This window comes from Acomys minous, assembly GCF_964271855.1.
Source record: "Acomys minous genome assembly, chromosome: 17".
Taxonomy (NCBI): domain Eukaryota; kingdom Metazoa; phylum Chordata; class Mammalia; order Rodentia; family Muridae; genus Acomys; species Acomys minous.
In genome coordinates, this window is record NC_140500.1 from 54,040,779 (window position 1) to 54,058,195 (window position 17,417).

The 17,417-nt window shown below is 45.4% G+C and overlaps 1 protein-coding gene across 1 annotated transcript in view; it reads right to left on the minus strand.

The window, feature by feature from the left end:
• Window positions 1-10,550: 10,550 nt before the first annotated feature.
• TXNRD3 (thioredoxin reductase 3) overlaps window positions 10,551-17,417 on the minus strand; it is a 31,569-nt gene continuing 24,702 nt past the window's right edge. Inside the window, exons 11-16 of the mRNA XM_084766373.1 lie at window positions 16,617-16,693; window positions 16,024-16,180; window positions 13,670-13,777; window positions 12,981-13,076; window positions 11,853-11,987; window positions 10,551-11,303 (exon numbers count right to left, since the gene is read on the minus strand). Of these exons, the coding sequence (XP_084622499.1) occupies window positions 11,241-11,303; window positions 11,853-11,987; window positions 12,981-13,076; window positions 13,670-13,777; window positions 16,024-16,180; window positions 16,617-16,693 (636 nt within the window). The 3' untranslated portion in view covers window positions 10,551-11,240. The remainder of the gene's footprint in view (window positions 11,304-11,852; window positions 11,988-12,980; window positions 13,077-13,669; window positions 13,778-16,023; window positions 16,181-16,616; window positions 16,694-17,417) is intronic.

Genomic DNA, 17,417 nt, shown 5'->3' on the forward strand with positions numbered 1-17,417 from the left:
GGGACATCTAGATGTTGTTTCCAGATTCTTGCTATTACAAATAAAGCTGCTATGAACATATTTTGAGCAAGTGTCCTTGTGGTATGGCAGAGCATTTTTGGGTATATTCCCACAAGTAGTTGAATCTTGAGGCAGAACTAGTTCCTATTTTATGAGAAACAGCCAAATTGATTTCAAGGTGGTTGTACAAGTTTGCACTCCCAGCAGCAGTGGAGGAGTGTTCCCCTTGCTCCATGTCCTTGCCAGCCATTTGAGTGTTTAATTTTAGCCATTCTGACTGGTGTTAGAGTCATTTTGATTTGCATTTCCCTAATGACTAAAGACACTGAACATTTCTTTAAGTGTTTCTTGGCCAATGGAGATTCCTCTGATGAGAATGGTTTTGTATGCCATTTTTAATTGGGTTATTTGACTTGTTTGGTGCCTAATTTTTTAAGTTCTTTATATATTTTGGATATTAGCCCTCTGTTTGATGTAGCATTGGTGAAGATCTTTTCTCATTCTGTAGGGATGTAGCAGGTTCATCCTATTGACAGTGTCCTTTGCATTACAGAAGCTTTTAAGTTTCATGATTTATTAATAGTTAATATTAATGCCTAAGCTGTTGGTGTTCTGTTCAGGAAGTTGTCTCCTGTATCAATGAGTTCAAGGCTGATCCCCACTTTCTCTTTTAATAGATGTAATGTTTCTTGGTTTTATGTTGAGGTCTTTGATCCACTTGTACTTGAGTTTTGTGCAGGGTGATAAATATGGATCTGCTTCCATTCTTCTACATGTGGACATCAAGTTAGACCAGCACCATTTGTTAAAGATGCCTTCTTATTTCCATAGTATGGTTTTGTCTACTTTGTCAAAATTCAATTGTCCTAAGTGTGTGGGTTTATTTCTGGGTCTTCAGTTCTATTCTACTGATCTACCAGTCTGGTTTTATGGCAATACCTTGCAGTTTTTTTATTACTAGTGCTCTGTAGTACCGCTTGAAATTGGGGATGGTAGCACCTCCAGAAGTTTTGTTTGTTTGAGTTTTTTGTTTTTATTTTTGTTTTGTTTTTGTACAGAATTGTTAAAGCCATCCTGGGCTTTGTTTGTTTGTTTGTTTGTTTGTTTTTCCATATGAAGTTGAGAGTTGCTCTATAAAAGTCTGTAAGGAATTTTGATGGGGATGTCATTGAATCTGTACATTGCTTTTGGTAAGGTGGCCATTTTTACTATGTTAATCTTACAGGTCCATGAGCATGGGAGATCTTTCCATATTCTGATATCTTCTTCAGTTTCTTCAGAGACTAGAAGTTTTTGTCATACTTGTTCGGCTAGGGTTACACCAAGATAGTTTATATTATTTGTGGCTATTGTGAAAGGTGTTGTTTCCCTAATTTCTTTCTCAGCCCATTTGTTGTTTGGATACAAGACCGCTTCTGATTTTAAGTTAATTTTGTATCCAGACACTCTGCTGAAGGTGTTTATCAGCTGTAGTCTAGCATATCACCTGCAAATAGTGAAACTTTGACTCCATCCTTTCCAATTTGTATCCCCTTGGTTTATTTTAGTTGTCTTATTGCTCTAACTAAAAATTTAAGTACTATATTAAATAAATATGGAGAGAGTGGGGAGCCTTGCCCCTGATTTTAGTGCAATTGCTTCAAGTTTCTCTCCATTTAATTCGATGCTGGCTATAGGTTTGCTGCATATTGCCTTGACTGTGTTCTGGTGTGCATCTTGTATTCCTGATCTCTCTAAGACTTTAAACATGAAGGGCTGTTGGATTTTGTCAAACCATCTAATGAGATGATCATGTGGGTTTTTTCTTTCATTTTGCTTATATGGTGGATTATATTGATGGATTTTTGTATGTTGAACCACACGTGAATACCTGGGATAAAACTTGCTTGATCATGGTGGATAGTGTTTTTGATGTGTTCTTAAATTCAGTTTGTGAGTAGTTTATTGAGTATTTTTGCATCAATGTTCATAAGGGAAATTGGTCTGAAATTCTCTTTGTTGAGTCTTTGTGTGGCTTAGTTACTAGGGTGACTGTGGCCTCATAGAATAAGTTTGGCCATGCTCCTTCTGTTCCTATTTTGTGGAATAATTTGAGGAGTGTTGGTATTAGCTCTTCTTTGAAAGTCTGGTAGAATTTTGTAGTAAAACCATCTGCCTTTGCCCTTACTCCTTTTTTTGTTTGTTTGTTTGTTGTTGTTGTTGTTGTGAGACTTTTGATAACTGCTTCTATTTCCTTTTGGGGTTAAATGTCTATTTAGATTGTTTACATGATCTTGATTTAACTTTGGTAGGTGGTATCTATAAATAAACCATTTCATTTAGATTTTCTAATCTTGTGGAGTAGAGGCTTTTGAAGTAAGACTCAATGATTCCTTGGATTTCTTCAGTGTCTGTTGTTATATCCCCTTTCCATTTCTGACTGTGTTAATTTGGGTACCGTATCTCTGACTTTTAGTTAGTTTAGCTAAGTGTTTGTCTATGTTGTTGATTTCCTCAAAGAACCAGCTCTTGGTTTTGTTGATTCTTTGTTTGTTCTCTTTGTTTCTGATTTATTGATTTCAGTTCTGAGTTTTATTATTTCCTGCCATCTATCCCTTTTTGGTATGTTTGCTTCTTTTTGTTCTAGAGCTTTCAGGTGTGCTGTTAAGTTGCTAGCATGATACCTCTCCAGTTTCTTTATGAATGCACTCAGTGCTATGGATTTTCCTCTTAGCACTGCTTTCATTGTGTCCCATAAGTTTGTGTATGTTGTGCCTTCATTTTCATTGAATTCTAGAAAGTCTTTAATTCCTTTATTTTTTTTTTCTTGACCCAGTGATCATTGAGTAGAGAGTTGTTCAGTTTCCATGAGTTTGCATGCTTTCTGTTGTTTCTATTGTTGTTGAAGTCCAGCTTTAATCCATGGTGATCTGATAAGATACAAGGGGTTGTTTGAATTTTTTTGTATCTGTTGAGGCTTGCTTTGTGACAGACTAAAATGAACAGTTTGGAGAAGGTTCTGTGAGGTGCTGAAAAGAAGGTTTATCCTTTTGTGTTTGGATGGAATGCTCTATAGCTATCTGTTACGTTCATTTGACTCATAAATTCAGTTAGTTTCACGTTTCTCTGTTTAGTTCCTGTCTCAATGGCCTGTCCATTGGTGAGAGATGGGTGTTTAAGTCTCTATTAATGTGTGGGGTTTGATGTGTGATTTAAGCTCTAGTAATGTTTCTTTTATAAATGTGGGTGCCCGTGCATTTGGGGCATAGATATTCAGGACTGAGATGTCATCTTGGTGGATTTTTTCTTCGATGAGTATGAAATGTGTTTCCTCATCTCTTTTGATTAATTTTGATTGAAAGTTTGTTTTATTAAATACTAGAATGGCTACTCCAGCTTGTTTCTTGAGTCTGTTTGCTTAGAAAATCTTTTTCCACCCCTTTACTCTTAGGTACTATCTATCTTTGTTGTTGTGGAGTGTTTCTTGTATGCAGCAGAAAGGGTTGTGTTTTTGTGTCCATTCTGTTAGCCAGTGTCTTTTTATTGGGGAATTGAGTCCACTGATGGTAAGAGATATTAACACTCAACGATTGTTAATCTCTGTTATTTTGATGGTGGTGATGGTAGTATGGTGTGTGTGTGTGTGTGTGTGTGTGTGTGTGTGTGTGTGTGTGTTTCCCTTCTTTTGATTTTGCTGATGTAGGGTTATTTCCTATGTTTTCTTGGATGTAGTTAGCATCTTTGGAGTTTTTCTTTCTAGTATCTTCTGTAGAGCTGGATTTGTGGCTTGATATTGTTTAAATTTAGATTTGTCATGAGATATATTGTTTTCTCCATCTGTAATGATTGAAAGTTTTGCTGGGTATAGTAGTCTGAGTTGACGTCTGTGGTCTCTTAGAATCTGCCCAGGCCCTCTGGCTTTAGAGTCTCTGTTGAGTAGTCTGGTGTAATTATGATTGGTTTGCCTTTATATGGTTATTTGGGCTTTTCCCCTTGCAGCTTTTACTATTTTTTCCTCATTCTATACATTTAATATTTTGATCATTATGTGATGGATTTTCTTTTTTTTCAAATATGAAGCGCTTCACAAATTTGTGCGTCATCCTCCTGCAGGGGCCATGCTCATCTTCTCTGTAGCACTCCAATTTTAGTATATGTGCTGCCGAAGCGAGCACAAGGATTTTTTTTTCTGATCCAATCTATTTAGTGTGTTTTAGGCTTCTTATATGTTTATAAGCATATCTTTCTTTGTGTTGGGGAATTTTTCTTCTATGATTTTGTTAAAATATTTTCTGGTCCTTCGAGACAGAAATCTTCTTTCTCCTATTCCTATTATTCTTAGATTTGGTCTTTTCACATTGTTTAAGATTTCTTCGATGTTTTGTGTCAGGAACTTTTTAGACTTAACATTTTCTTTGACCAATGTGTTGATTTCTTTAATCCTATCTTCTCTGCCTGAGATTCTCTCTTCCATCTCTTGCATTATGTTGGCGATGCTTGCATCTATCTGTAGTGCTTGTTCTCTTCCCTAGGTTTTACGTGCCCAGGATTCCCTCAGTTTGTGTTTTATTTACTGCTTCTATTTCCATTTTCAGGTCTTTAAAAGTTTTATTCATTTCTTTCACCTGTTTGTATTTTCCTGGATTTCTTTAAGGGATTTATTCATTTCCTCTTTAAAGGCTTCTGTCGTCTTTATAAGATTGGGTTTAAGGTCATCTTCTTGTGCTTCAGGTGTGTTAGGATACCCAAGGCTTGCTGTAGCAGGATATCTGGGCTATGGTGATGCCATATTTCCCTGGCTCTTCTTGTGTTCCTACACTGGCCTTTAGCCATCTGGTTGTCCCTCATGCCAGCTGGCCACCTGGATGTCCCCGGGGCACTGGCAGGTCTCCTCAGGAGGCAGGCAGGCAGAGCCATAGCCTAGATGATGGAGCTGAGGGGATAGAGTGTAGCTTACCAATGTTGTCTGTGCCCACCTAGGGACCAGGCAGGAAGGGAATTGGGGTTAAGGGGCCTAACCTAGATGTTCCTGGGGCCAGAAGGTCTCCTTGGGAAGACAGGCGGAGCAGTGTCCCAGATGATGGAGCTCAGGGGATAGAGAACAGCTCTACAATGCTGGCTGTGCCTCAAGGGGACCCTGAGGGCAGGGTATTAGACTGGAGGAGTCTTAACCTGATGTTTCTTGGGACAACAGGCCTCCTCAGAAAGGTAAGCAGAGCCATAAACTGGACAATGGAACTCAGGGGACAGAGTTGTCAAATTTTTAATTCATATATGGATTAATCATAGATCCACAAGGAATCTACCTTAATGACTGGATCTATCAGCTAGAGTCCAGACCCTTAATTTTAGAGGTGTGGGCCAATGCCATTGATCCTGGCATAGGGAAGCATGAAATGGCTGGGGTAGAGCTGAGGGGCATCCTTCATAGGCACCTGCATTTACAAAATGCTCTGCAGTGAGCCAATGAAGTCAGGCCATGCAGGTAGGTGGAAATAGGCCATTATGTAATAGAATATCAGAGGCAGAACTAGAGAGAACAAGCAATCCAGTGACCACCACAAAGCACAGAGAGCTCTGTCATCAGAAAGCAGGGCTCACAAGCCCCGGGGTTGCCTCAGATCCTAAGCCCTACCACACCCTAAAAATATGGAAGACAGGCATGGTGGCTCTAATCAGAGCTTCAGTGGGCACAGGCCTGGCTGACGAGGTCTTACTGGACTGATCGACCCACAATGAAGCAGACAGAACATGAGTGTTGTCTTCTGAGCACAGCCATCCTGGTCCCTCATATGTCACACATTCACACAGATTTAGGAAGTGTGCTGTTGGGGTAAAGTGTGTGACGTTGTGTCTCTGTCCTTCATCACCTACCTAAAGCATTCTCTGATTGGCTTTAATAAAAATCTGATGACCAATTAGCTGGGCAGGAAGTGGAAGGAAGGACTTCCTAGGAGGGAGAAAAGAACTTTTGGAAGAAGAAAGAGAAAGGTCCTTTTGCCAGGAAACATGAGAGGAGATGGATGTGACTATGGGTCTGGAAGGTATAGCTAGCCACATGGCTGGATGGGGCTAGGTGGTTGGGTTAACTTAGATGAGCTAGTTGAGGATCTGCCAAGCTAAGGCCTAAGCTTTCAAATATTAAAAGGTCTTGGTATCTTTATTTTTATGGCAGAAGGACCACCAGGGTCCTGCAACAGTATGCAAGGGCACAAGAAAATGTAACCTGCTGAGAGTAAAAGTCAATAAAAGCCAGACAGGGATGGCCTAGCTCTGGGAAATAGAGAACTTTAAATTATAAATATGCTGGATGGCCTAAAAGGGTGGATCCAGTATGGGAATCGATGGGGACTTTGAACAAAAAGATAGAAATATAAGAAAAACCCTGAAATATAAAAAATATAAGAAAAACAATTCTACAAGTGAAAATCCAAACCCACAGATACAACACAACACCACAGAAATCTGTGCTAGGGGTTTAGCAGCAGATGGACTGCAGCAGGAGAAAGAGACAGGGCTCCCTGGGGCCAAGTCAAAATGGAAACAAAGGGAGTCTGAGGCACACAGAACAGCAATGTCCAACACATCCACAACTGAAAGTCTGCAAGCGGAAAACATATAGAGAAATATTTAAGTTAAGAAACAGCTGAGGATTTTTCCAAAACTGGTGTGAGAAGACATCAACTCACGAATACAAGAAGCTCAATAAAGTCCAGAAAGGATGAGAATGAGGAGACATCCACCATCTGAATGCAAGAGAAGGAGACTGCATCCCACACTGGGCAAAGCTTGAGCACATTAAACCTCCAAGCCTGCAGCATGGTCACACACTTCCTCCTATAGGACCACACCTCCTCCTACAAGGCCACACCTCCACCTACAAGGCCACACCTCCTCCTACAAGGCCACACCTCCTGACAGTGCTAACTCCCTACGAAGCCATTCCTATTCAAACCACCACAGTGGCCAGAGAAGAAATAGGTAATTGACATCATTCCTGCCTTCCCAGCTCAACTGTGCCCCTGAGCCTAGTTCTTCATGGTGAGGACAAAAATGACTGCAGGCAGGAGCCTCATCTAGGCTGCTTCAAAAGCCACAGCTGTGTGTAGTCACCCTGAGTGCTAGCAGATCTACCTGCCCAAAAAATACTGAGTGAATTGGGTCTCTGCCTATTAATCTTACTTAGTTTTAGATGTTATTTTCTTAAAGATTTGTTTATGTATAAGGGTATTTTGTCTGTATGTGTGTCTGCATACCAGAAGAGGCCACTGGGTTCCATGTGACTACAGCTATAGCTGATTTTGAGGCACCATGCTGGGAATTGAACTCAAGACCTCTGGAAAAATAGCCAGTACTTTTACTAGCTTAAGCATCTCTCCAGCCCTTTAGTGATATTTTTAATGAGACTATAAAAGCAAGTTACAAGCCTCCTGTCTTAGTCATGTTCTTTATTGCTGCAAGAAAATGGCGTGATCATGGCAACTCTTATAAAAGAAAGCATTTAGTTGGGTTGGCTTAGTTTCAGATGTTATCCTCATGGCAGGAAGCAAGGCAGCGTGCAGGCAGACATGGTGCTGGAGAAGGAGCTGAGAGTTCTACAGCTGGATCCTTGGCATCAGAATGAGAGTGCCACTGCGCCTAGCTTGGGCTTTTGAAACTTCAAAAGCTACCCCCGTGACACTTCCTCCAGCAAGGTCACACCTCCTGATCCTTTTCAAGTAGTGCCACTCCCTGATGACCAAGCATTCAAATATATGAGCTGTTGGGGGTCATACCATAAGGGTAATCTTTCCCACACCCCAAAGAATGAGCCAGATCCTATTGTTACAACGTTCTGCCCAATAGCCTTGAAACACCGGAGAAGCTGGGAATCCACTACGGCACCTGGCTCTCCTTGTGACTCTTCCTGGGGACAGTTCCCTCATCTGTCTCTTCTGGAGGTAAGCCCTTTCGGCTTATCATTGGACAGTCCTGTCGACATTGGTCCCATACCCTTCTCAAGGCCTGACAAATTATGTGTTCACCTTGCCTGGCATTCCTACTCAGAAGCAAAATCTGAGGGCTCGATACACAGTGCCCAACACAAGGCTGGCTACTGTCACCATGTGCCCAGGCCAAGGCTGAATCCACAAGGGACTGAGTGGCAGTGCGGTATTTAACAGAGGCCACTGTTGCTAGTGGTTCTGAGAGCATCCAGCAGCTTCTAGCTTAATTAGTCCCATGAGCACCACCATAGGCCTCAGCTGCTTTTGCTTCAGAAGAGATGAGGCAAGGGCAACTGCAAAGAAGTCTTTCTCCATGGTGGACAGGCCACCTCCGGCAAAGAGCTGATTTGGTTAGCCATGAATACTAACTGGGCAAAGCAGACCCATGGAGGGAACAGTCATGCTTTAATGAGACAGTGTTGGAGATGGAGAGAGATGGCTGCTCTCAGGACCAGAGTTCTATTCCCAGGATCCACATGGTGGCTCAGCCATCTATACATACCTCCAGCCACATGGGAGCCGATGCCCTCTCCTGGCTTCTGTGGGTACCAAGCATGCAGACGGTGCACAGACATATGTAAGCAACACACACACATAAAGTAAATCCGAAAGAGGACAGGCTGGGCACTAGTCAGCGTTTGCCTAGAGCAGATGGATGCACTGTTCACTCTCCACACCTCTGGCTGCAGGGCCTCTCTGACACTTGGACAGAAGTGTACATCGCCTAGCAAGCAGCTGCAAAACCACTGCATGTTCCCAGATTAAATCTCTTCCTGAGGAACAACAACAAAGCTAACACTTGCCACATCTTGTAAGCATTCTGAACTCACCACCCCAAAAGGGCAACAAGCCAAGCATCATCTCTGAATGGGGGGGGGGGGATCACAGGAAAGGGATCCTGGTGGCCTAGGATACCAGTGGCCTAGTACAACCCATAGCAGGTGCTTCCCAAAAGTTAGAGAAAAGCCAACAGTGCCAGAAGCAAGATAAAGACTTTATCTTGCTAGATGCAAGATAAAGACACTAGACTGCTGTCTGCCCACGACACTGGCATGCAGGAGTCATGAGTCAGGGCAGTCAGCCCCCTCTCCTCCATACAGGCCCAAGCACCACACCACACCCCGTCCCCACCTCATCTTTTCTCCCTCCATCTGGCCACACCAGCTGGAAACAGATCGCTGTCCTTTGAGCTACACACACCGTTGTACCTGGTCAGGCCTGCCGTTTGCTTGATGGTTCAGCCAGTACTGGGACCAGTGGTTAAAATTAAGTGTTGAAGTATGACTTGCCTGTAACAGTATACCTGAGGTGATGAATGTGTGAAGAGAAAGGGCATCCTGCGGTGGTGGTGTGTGCCTACAACCCCAGGATTTAGGAGATTCTGAGTTCCAGGACAGCCTTGTTGTAACACAAAGTAAAAACCCTGCCTCAAAAACAACGATATAGATCATTTTAAATTTTTAGCAAAATATTTTTCAATGGATCATTTCTGTAGAAAAAGGAAGCTCTGTATAACCCAAAATGATAAAGTCATACTGCCTCTCTGCTTAAATACCCTCTCTTCTATCTCCCCCAAAACCACCACCTCCCTTAAACTTGTTAGCTCCCTGCTCCTCCAGCCGTGTCTCCGCCTCCCACAGCGTTGTTGCCACCTCACTCACTGAGAAACCAACTCTCTGTTGTTCTTCATCGCTTTGGTAGTTTTCTCTCTCCAATAAAAAGCAACTTAGTAAGGATCCTGTGTTGGTTTCTCTGGTTCCCACTCTCACACCACCTCTGTAGCACAGCTGTCACCTCAGCACTCAGGCTACGGGAAGGAGGATCAGAAGTTCAAGGCCAGCCTGGGCTACACAGCAAGGCTGTCTCAAAAACTTAAAACAAAACCCCATATGTAGAAATTTTCTCCCTCTCCCCTTTCCTTCTCTGTGACACAGATAGAGGCCAGATTAGACCAGATTAAATGCAGATAAAGGCAAGGTTTTTAGGCACTGCTCCTGGGTGGCTCATGAGTCCCAAAGAACAGGGCTGAGGAAGTCTGGGGTAAGGTGCCTGACTGTAGGCGAAGGGTGATGACATGCCAGCCATAAGCTGGGTTGGTGCCCAGGTATGGGCAAGAGCTGAGCACTTAGGTGGGGATTTAGGTGGCAGCAGCATCCGAGGAGGAGGTTGAGACATCTGCCAAGAATATGGAAGTGGGCTCTTCGCATCTTTCTTTTGTTCTGACCTTCCCAGTGCAGGCAGTGCTGAGAGGAGGACAGACAGGGTTTCCCCAGCTTGTGCAGGGGTAAGCAGGAGTTCCAGACAAACAGCTGTGACCACAGAACCACACGATCCTGTGCCACTCTGCTCAAATGACAAATGTCACTCAAGCTGGTGGATGGCTTTGAATAATAGCCCAGTACCAGGCTGCCACATTCTTCAGAAGAGACGCTTTCCAGAAAGACCCAAGAGACCCCGTCTTCAAAGGCGTGCTCGATGTTGCCATGTGTGCGTTCGGATGAAACTCTCAGGACTGCCTGTTCATTTACTACCCTCTCATTAGACACACCATGACAAAATCGTGTTTAACAAATTAGATCACACAGACTGTAGTAAAATCTTTTTAATAATAACCTTAAGATTAACATGGAAGCGCAATATAAGGATTTTTCTCTTGCTTGTGATGCTCCATCAACCTGGTGCCTATGAAGAGAGTGGCTTCCAGGTCTGACCCTCAGGAGATGTGCAAGGGGTGAGGTGAGTCAGGTTTCTGACAGCAGGTTAAATGCAGCTTTTAAAGGCTATATGGTGCATGTGGCCTCCTGCTAAGTAATGCAGGAGTCCTATGTAGCCAACTGCTCTAACCTGGCTTCCCAAACACCACAAATCCATAAGGCTGCACTCTAGGCCCACAAGCCTCTTTACAGACAAGTTCACAACTGAAAAATATAATATCTTCATAGAAACAAGGTAAGCGGCCAAAACACTGACAAGCAGGAAATGGAAGGTGGACTCACTGTGCCATCCTGAGGTTAAGGGGGATGGGGGAAGTCTGACTGACGTGCAGGGGTCAGCCTTGGCTCACCTCCATGGGTTCCGAGCCAAGGCGTCAAGGATGCAGTGCAGTCGCTGCATGCCGTCAGCTGAGACCACAGAAGCTGCTGCTGCTGGTCTTCTGTCGCCTTCTCATCTCTGTGCCAGGAGAAAGCCCGGGACTGGTCACCCAGTGCCCGAGTGGATGCCATGGGCATGGAGTGAGAGCGTGACAGGGGAGACCCAACAACAGCGGGGCTAGCCTCAGCAGCCTTTCTGAGTAATGTCCAGCCCTGAGGACTTTGTGATTTCCAAGGTTGTAAATACCTGTTTGCAAGGAAGAAGACAACATATGGCAGTGTCACTGCTGCATTATAAGTACAATGCTCCAGCTGCCCCGGATCATTAAGTTAGGTTGCTAATCTAAAATATATTAGGATCAAAATCTGTGGCAATGCATTTCATAACTGTTTTAAAGCTAGGCTACCTGAAGCCATTGTATCTCACTGAGGGAGACTCTCGGGGGTACAGGGCTGGGAAGACGCTCTCTGGGTAAAGAACTGGCAATGCAAGCATGAAAACCCAAGCCCAAGCCCTAAAACCCACGCAGAGTGTGCTGACACATGCTTGTAAGATCTCCGTCCATGGAGACAGAGACAGGTGCACCCCTCGACTTGCTGGCCAGCCAGCCTAGCCTATGGGCAAGCTTTAGATCAGCGCGGCACCCTATCTCCAAAAGAGGTAGACAGTACCTAAGGAATGACACCCAAGGCTGTCCCCTGGCCTACACGGACGAACGGACGGACAGATGGACAGACAGATGCATGCATGCCCACACACACACATGCAAGCACACATCCTCCTGCTTTTCCTTACCTCACCACACGTGGGATGGATTCCAATGGTGTCATCAAGTTGCTGCTTTGTGAGCCCACATTTCATGGCAGCTGCAAACCCCTGTGTGATTTCTCCAGCATTCGGCCCCAGAAGGTGAAATCCCACCACACGGTCCTTTAATACAGGGACAGAACAGAGGATTCCCATTAAACTAAGGCTCAGAACGGGAGTCTACTCACTGTAGTTCACAGCTGAAACATACGGATCTCCAACAGGAAAGGAACTGAGCCAGAACAGCCTCCCGAAGGACCTGTCAGAGGAGTCGGTGAATGTGTGGTAAGAACACACTCGTCTGTACCAGCACACTCAATCTGCTGACCTGTGGTGAAGCACGGGGTGGGATGTGACTTCCGAATTATGCTGAGACGGGGCCACCCAAACATGGAACATATGAACAAGGCCCTGCACTGGAGTAACCCCAAGGCCTGGGGTCTTACAAGGAGCATCTGTGAGCCCAGTGAGCAGGTGCCTGCTCCCAACACTAAACAGAGCTCAGGACTAACTAGTAGATGCTGTCAGCAGGGCAGCCTGCAGTAGGTGTTCACTGCCAAGCTTTTTCATCGGACTCTGTCTTCCATGAGAACGATGAGGGAAGTGTGTAAGAGGGCAACCAAGCCAGGCCCAGGAGACATCTCTGCCTGTCCTAGGTCTGTCAGCAGCTGCCTACTGCCCTGGAGCTTCTCTCTGTGAGGGCCTCTCCTCAGCACTCCACACACGCCACACCACAGATGAAGCACACACAAATGTACACCACGCACAGTGCTGGATGGTATAGCTAAAGGGTTAGCGTTCACAGTTCTAGACCATCAGGGTTAAACTGTCGGCTCTGGGCGGTGGCTCCTCCTGCTGCCTGGCAGGTACAGCAGAGCTGGGACCCTGCTCCTGGGCCAGCCTCCACTAACAGCAGAGAGTTCTCCTGCCCCGACCGCCATCTTTAAAAGAGGCCGTAAGAATCCAACTGGCAAGAATCCAAGCTGCATTTTAAAATGCAAGTGGAGCAGGGGAGCAGCCCAGGGCCCCATTTGTGCAAAGCACCCCCTCTACTCTGGGCTGAAAAACTGGAGAACAGAGTAGAACAGAAACCAAAGCATCTGGGCATCTACATACGCTGTCGAACTTGTGGCAGATTATCTTTGCGTAACAGGTGTTGTTGTCTCTGCCGGCGACTGTCCACTCCAGGGGCCAGAACAAGGTGTGATACACCTGGACCAGAAGGAAGAGCCGGAGATTAACATCATAGGAAACCTACTCCTTGACAGGCTCTTTAGTCCCCTAAGACAACAGGCTGCAACCGCTCCCAAAATGCCAACACGTCACTTTTGCTTTCTGCAACAATTAGTCAGAAACAGAAACGGCCCCCTGTTAGCCAAACTCCGTTTTCGAGCATTTAGTGTTGCCAGCCCAAAGAACTGCACTAGCTCTTGTGTGGGCTGAGAAGGTAGCTACTGACATCCTGCCTAGTGCAACACTCCCCCCAAACCTAGAAGACCAGAGAGCACAGCGCACACCTGTGCTACTGACCCTGTAGGGCCCAGCGGGCCCTCACCCTGCTCGGCGAGCCACAGCTCTGAGTGGCTGCACACAAAACCTTTCGTACCTGCATCTCCAAAGCCCTAACTCACATGCCTACTTCCCGCTTGCCACAGCTGTTTTCTTTTTATCGCTTTGCTAGTGACAGTTTAGATTCACTTAACATTCTCCCAAATAAGAGGGTGCTGTCTCTAACACTAGCACAACAGAGACTCGCAGAGTTACAACGTAAAAAGTGGGTGGTTATAAAGGAAATACGATCTTACTTCCAGGTTCTCTTTTTTATACACTTCAATGGCTTTCTCTTCAGACAGTCCGCAGCAGCCATACTCCAGAGGTGTGAACACTGTGGTTGGGATGTTAACGTAATCACACTAGAAGAGAAACACACCACACTCCTATAACCTGCTTCCCAACAAGCGTCATCAAAGGCAGCAGGGCTGTGTCAGATCAAAAGAGACATGGTAGTTATGAGAGCTAACTGATGGAAGACGGGAGAACTCTAAGTGAGCTGGAGAGCATGTGAGTGTGAGCATGTAAGTGAGTGTGAGCATGTGAGTGTGAGCATGTGTGAGTATGAGCATGTGAGTGTGAGCATGTGTGAGTGTGAGCATGCCCAAATGTATTTATTATTTCATTTTATGGTCTAGATGCTTGCCTGGATGTAGGCTTATACACCACCTGTGTGCCTAGTGCCTATAGAGGCCAAAAGAGGGTGCTGGACCCCTGGGACTGGAGTTAAAGGCAGCTGTGAGCCACCATGTGGGTGCTGGGACTTAAACCTGGCTCTACTGCAGGAGCTGTAAGTGCTCTTAACCACTAAGACCACTCTCTAGCCCTTGTTTATGCATGTGTTCGCATGTGTATAGGTGTATGTGTGCATGTGCGTATGTGCGTGCGTGCGTGCGTGCGTGCGTGCGTGTGTGTGTGTGTGTGTGTGTGTAGACCTGATACTCATGTCAATCACCCTTCACCACTCTTCCACCTCATCCACTGAGGCAGCATCCTCAGTCAACCCCGGGCATGCCTACACTGCTAGCCTTGTCGGCCAGCTTGCTCTGGGGACCCCATCTCCACTCTCCAAGGCTGGAGCTGCAGATGGGTCACCGCACACACAGGTTCTGAGGGCTCCCAACTCTGGCCTTCACTCAAGTGTTTAACCACTGTGGCATCCCCCACTTTGCTGAGCTTCTGCTGAGTCCTCAGACCAGCTCTGAACTGGTCAGAGGGTGAATATCTTTGTACTTAAGCAGCACAAGTGCCAGTAGCTAGAGGTAAATTAAAATGCTGTCCACCACTTGAAAAAACTCAGAAAAGAGAAAAGTGTATTTACAATAGTTATTTCAAAGAGAAGAGCAGGCCAAGTGGCACAACTCAAGAGACCTGAGTGTCTAGGTAGAGGTCCATGCAGGAGCCACCAAGTGTCCTTCTAAACGAAGCTGGCACACATAGGCCTTATGCCTCCCCATTGGCACAGAGAAGGCCTTATATTACAGACTTCTAGGTGCCTCGATCCCAACTGTTCCAGCCTCCCTACCACCAACCACTGCACTTGCAGACACCCCAAGTGCCATGTGCACTGTGTGGGGAGGGGGGATGTGCAACACACAAACAGAGCCACTATCCTTCATCTGCCACAAGTCCCCAGCTCCACTGATAGAACAGTGTGTTCCTCCCAAAGGGGAGACCCTGTGAGGACATTATTATTCCCACAAAACCTCTCACTCTTATCTGATGATACACCTACTACAACAGTCCATTGCCTCCTCAGTGGAATTACCCAGAATTCACTGCTTCCTCAGTAGGATTACTCAAATCCCAAATGTCTCATTAAGTAATAGCAAGATAGGAACACACTTTGCAAACAATGCAAGTGAAATTGCAAGGGAATGGGGCTGACCAAGCAGGCAGTTCAAGAAGCTAGCATCACTCCCCAGTGAGCTACAGCCAGCCACTCAGGAAGCCTGTTTCCAGCCTGTCAAATAACTCAGGCATCTTTACCTGCCCTGCAGCATTTTGGCGCAGAATCACACCTCTGGACTGTCAACTTGTCTGGTGAGTCCTGGGGCCAGACCCACAGTAATGTTCACTATCACAGGATAGCCCAGGGATGCAAAAACACAAGATGTACCACCAACACTTAAGTCAGTAGTAACTGTACTGCAAATTATTCCTAAGAATCTTTATTTAGGAAATAAGTCAATGAGTGTTGTTTATATTCATTTTGAGGTCCTAATTTTAGTCAAGATACTATCTCAGGGATGGGGATGAAGCTCAATAGTCAAACTCTTACTTAGCATTCATGAGACATAGGCTTGAGCTCCAAACACAGAGGGGGAGGGGAAGAGAGAGGGAGAGCGGGAGAATACACATACATATTCACATACCAAGTCATGCACACAGACATACATATACACTTACAGAAGATATATACACACTTACATACACAAAGAAACACACATATACATATGTATATGCATACACACAAATACACAGCTATATACGCACACTCACATATATACAGAGACACACACAGACACACAAAGTACAGACGTACAGATACATAGAGACACATAGACATACACACATACAAATAGACCAACAATAGGAAAAAATTTACCTTTTCTAAAGAGGCCCCGAAGAGTCTTCGAGCCAGCAGCTTGCCTGCCTGAATGGCAACAGGTGTGAGCTCTGGTTTGCCCTCCAGTACGTCCCCAATAGCATAAACGTGAGGCACATTGGTCTGTTCTGCATCGTTTACTGGTATTTTTCCATTCCTGGGTGAGTGAGGAGGAAAGCACACACTCCAAGTGCCTGTACTGCTGAGTGGCACCACAGCCGGGCACCGCGGTGTCCAGTGGCCCAGAAGACAGAGGCTTAGACCATGCTCTGTGCAGGTCCAAAGCCTCCACACCCCTCATCATCACCCTCGGGGCGTCGGAACTTTTCTCTTTTGATCAAAGACATCAAAATTCACTCTAAATCACAAACAGTGGGAGATTATATTTCTATGAATGTGTTTTTGGATGGCTGTTGATACGTGAGCTCTTTAAGGCCTGTGCTACGAGGCCCTAATTGGCTGATTGAGAAATGAATGCGCAGTTGGCATCATACTTAAGGTGAGAAATTTGAGGCATTAGAATCCTATCTTAGGAATTGACAGTTTTTAAAATGGGGTTATGTGCAGTCACAGTGCCATGAGCTTTCACTTACTTCTCATTGATTTTGACCCCGATCTTCTCCAGCCCTATTTTCCTTGTACAGGAGTCACGGCCAATTGCTAACAAAACCTGCATTTAGAGAAGAGACCAGAAGCATAAATTATCCTCATAAGAAAGACAAGGGAGACACCACTACAGATGCTTGAGGCATTAAAAGGCAAACAATGAAATGCTGTAAGCAGCCTGTACCAGTAAATGTGGTGGACTCCTTGAGAGACATGGCTTAGCAATCGTCTTAGGTTTTCTTCTGTGGCTGAAATCAAACAGCCCAGCAAAAGCAACTTAAAGGAGAAAGGGTTTATTCTGGCCACGGTTCATGGTGGGGGGAGTCAAGGCTCAAGCCTGCGGCAAGGGGTCAGATCACACTCACGACCAGGAAGCAGAGAGTGATGAACACAGGCTACTCAGCTCTCTTTCCTCGTGTACACAGGCCAAGGTCCCAGCCAGGGAATGGCACAGCCCACAGTGGGCGGGTCTTTCCATCTCAGTTAACACGTGATAATCCCCACGCATGCCTAGTGCTCCATCTCCCGGGTGGCTCTGGAGTCTGTCCAGCAGTAACCAGCACACCAAGTTCACGCATGAAACCTGCATACACCCATGAGTTATGTCCCCTCCAACCTACGTGTTCCTGTACTAAGCCAGAGAATCTCAGCCTCGGATAGGATTTGGTGAGAGGTCACATGGGCATGTCCTTCCTATGGTTTGGATAAATATCTCCCAAAGGCTCTTGTGTTGAGGAGTTGGTCCCAGCCTGTGGTGGCCCTGGGAGCTGAGGAGCCTGCGAGGTCTA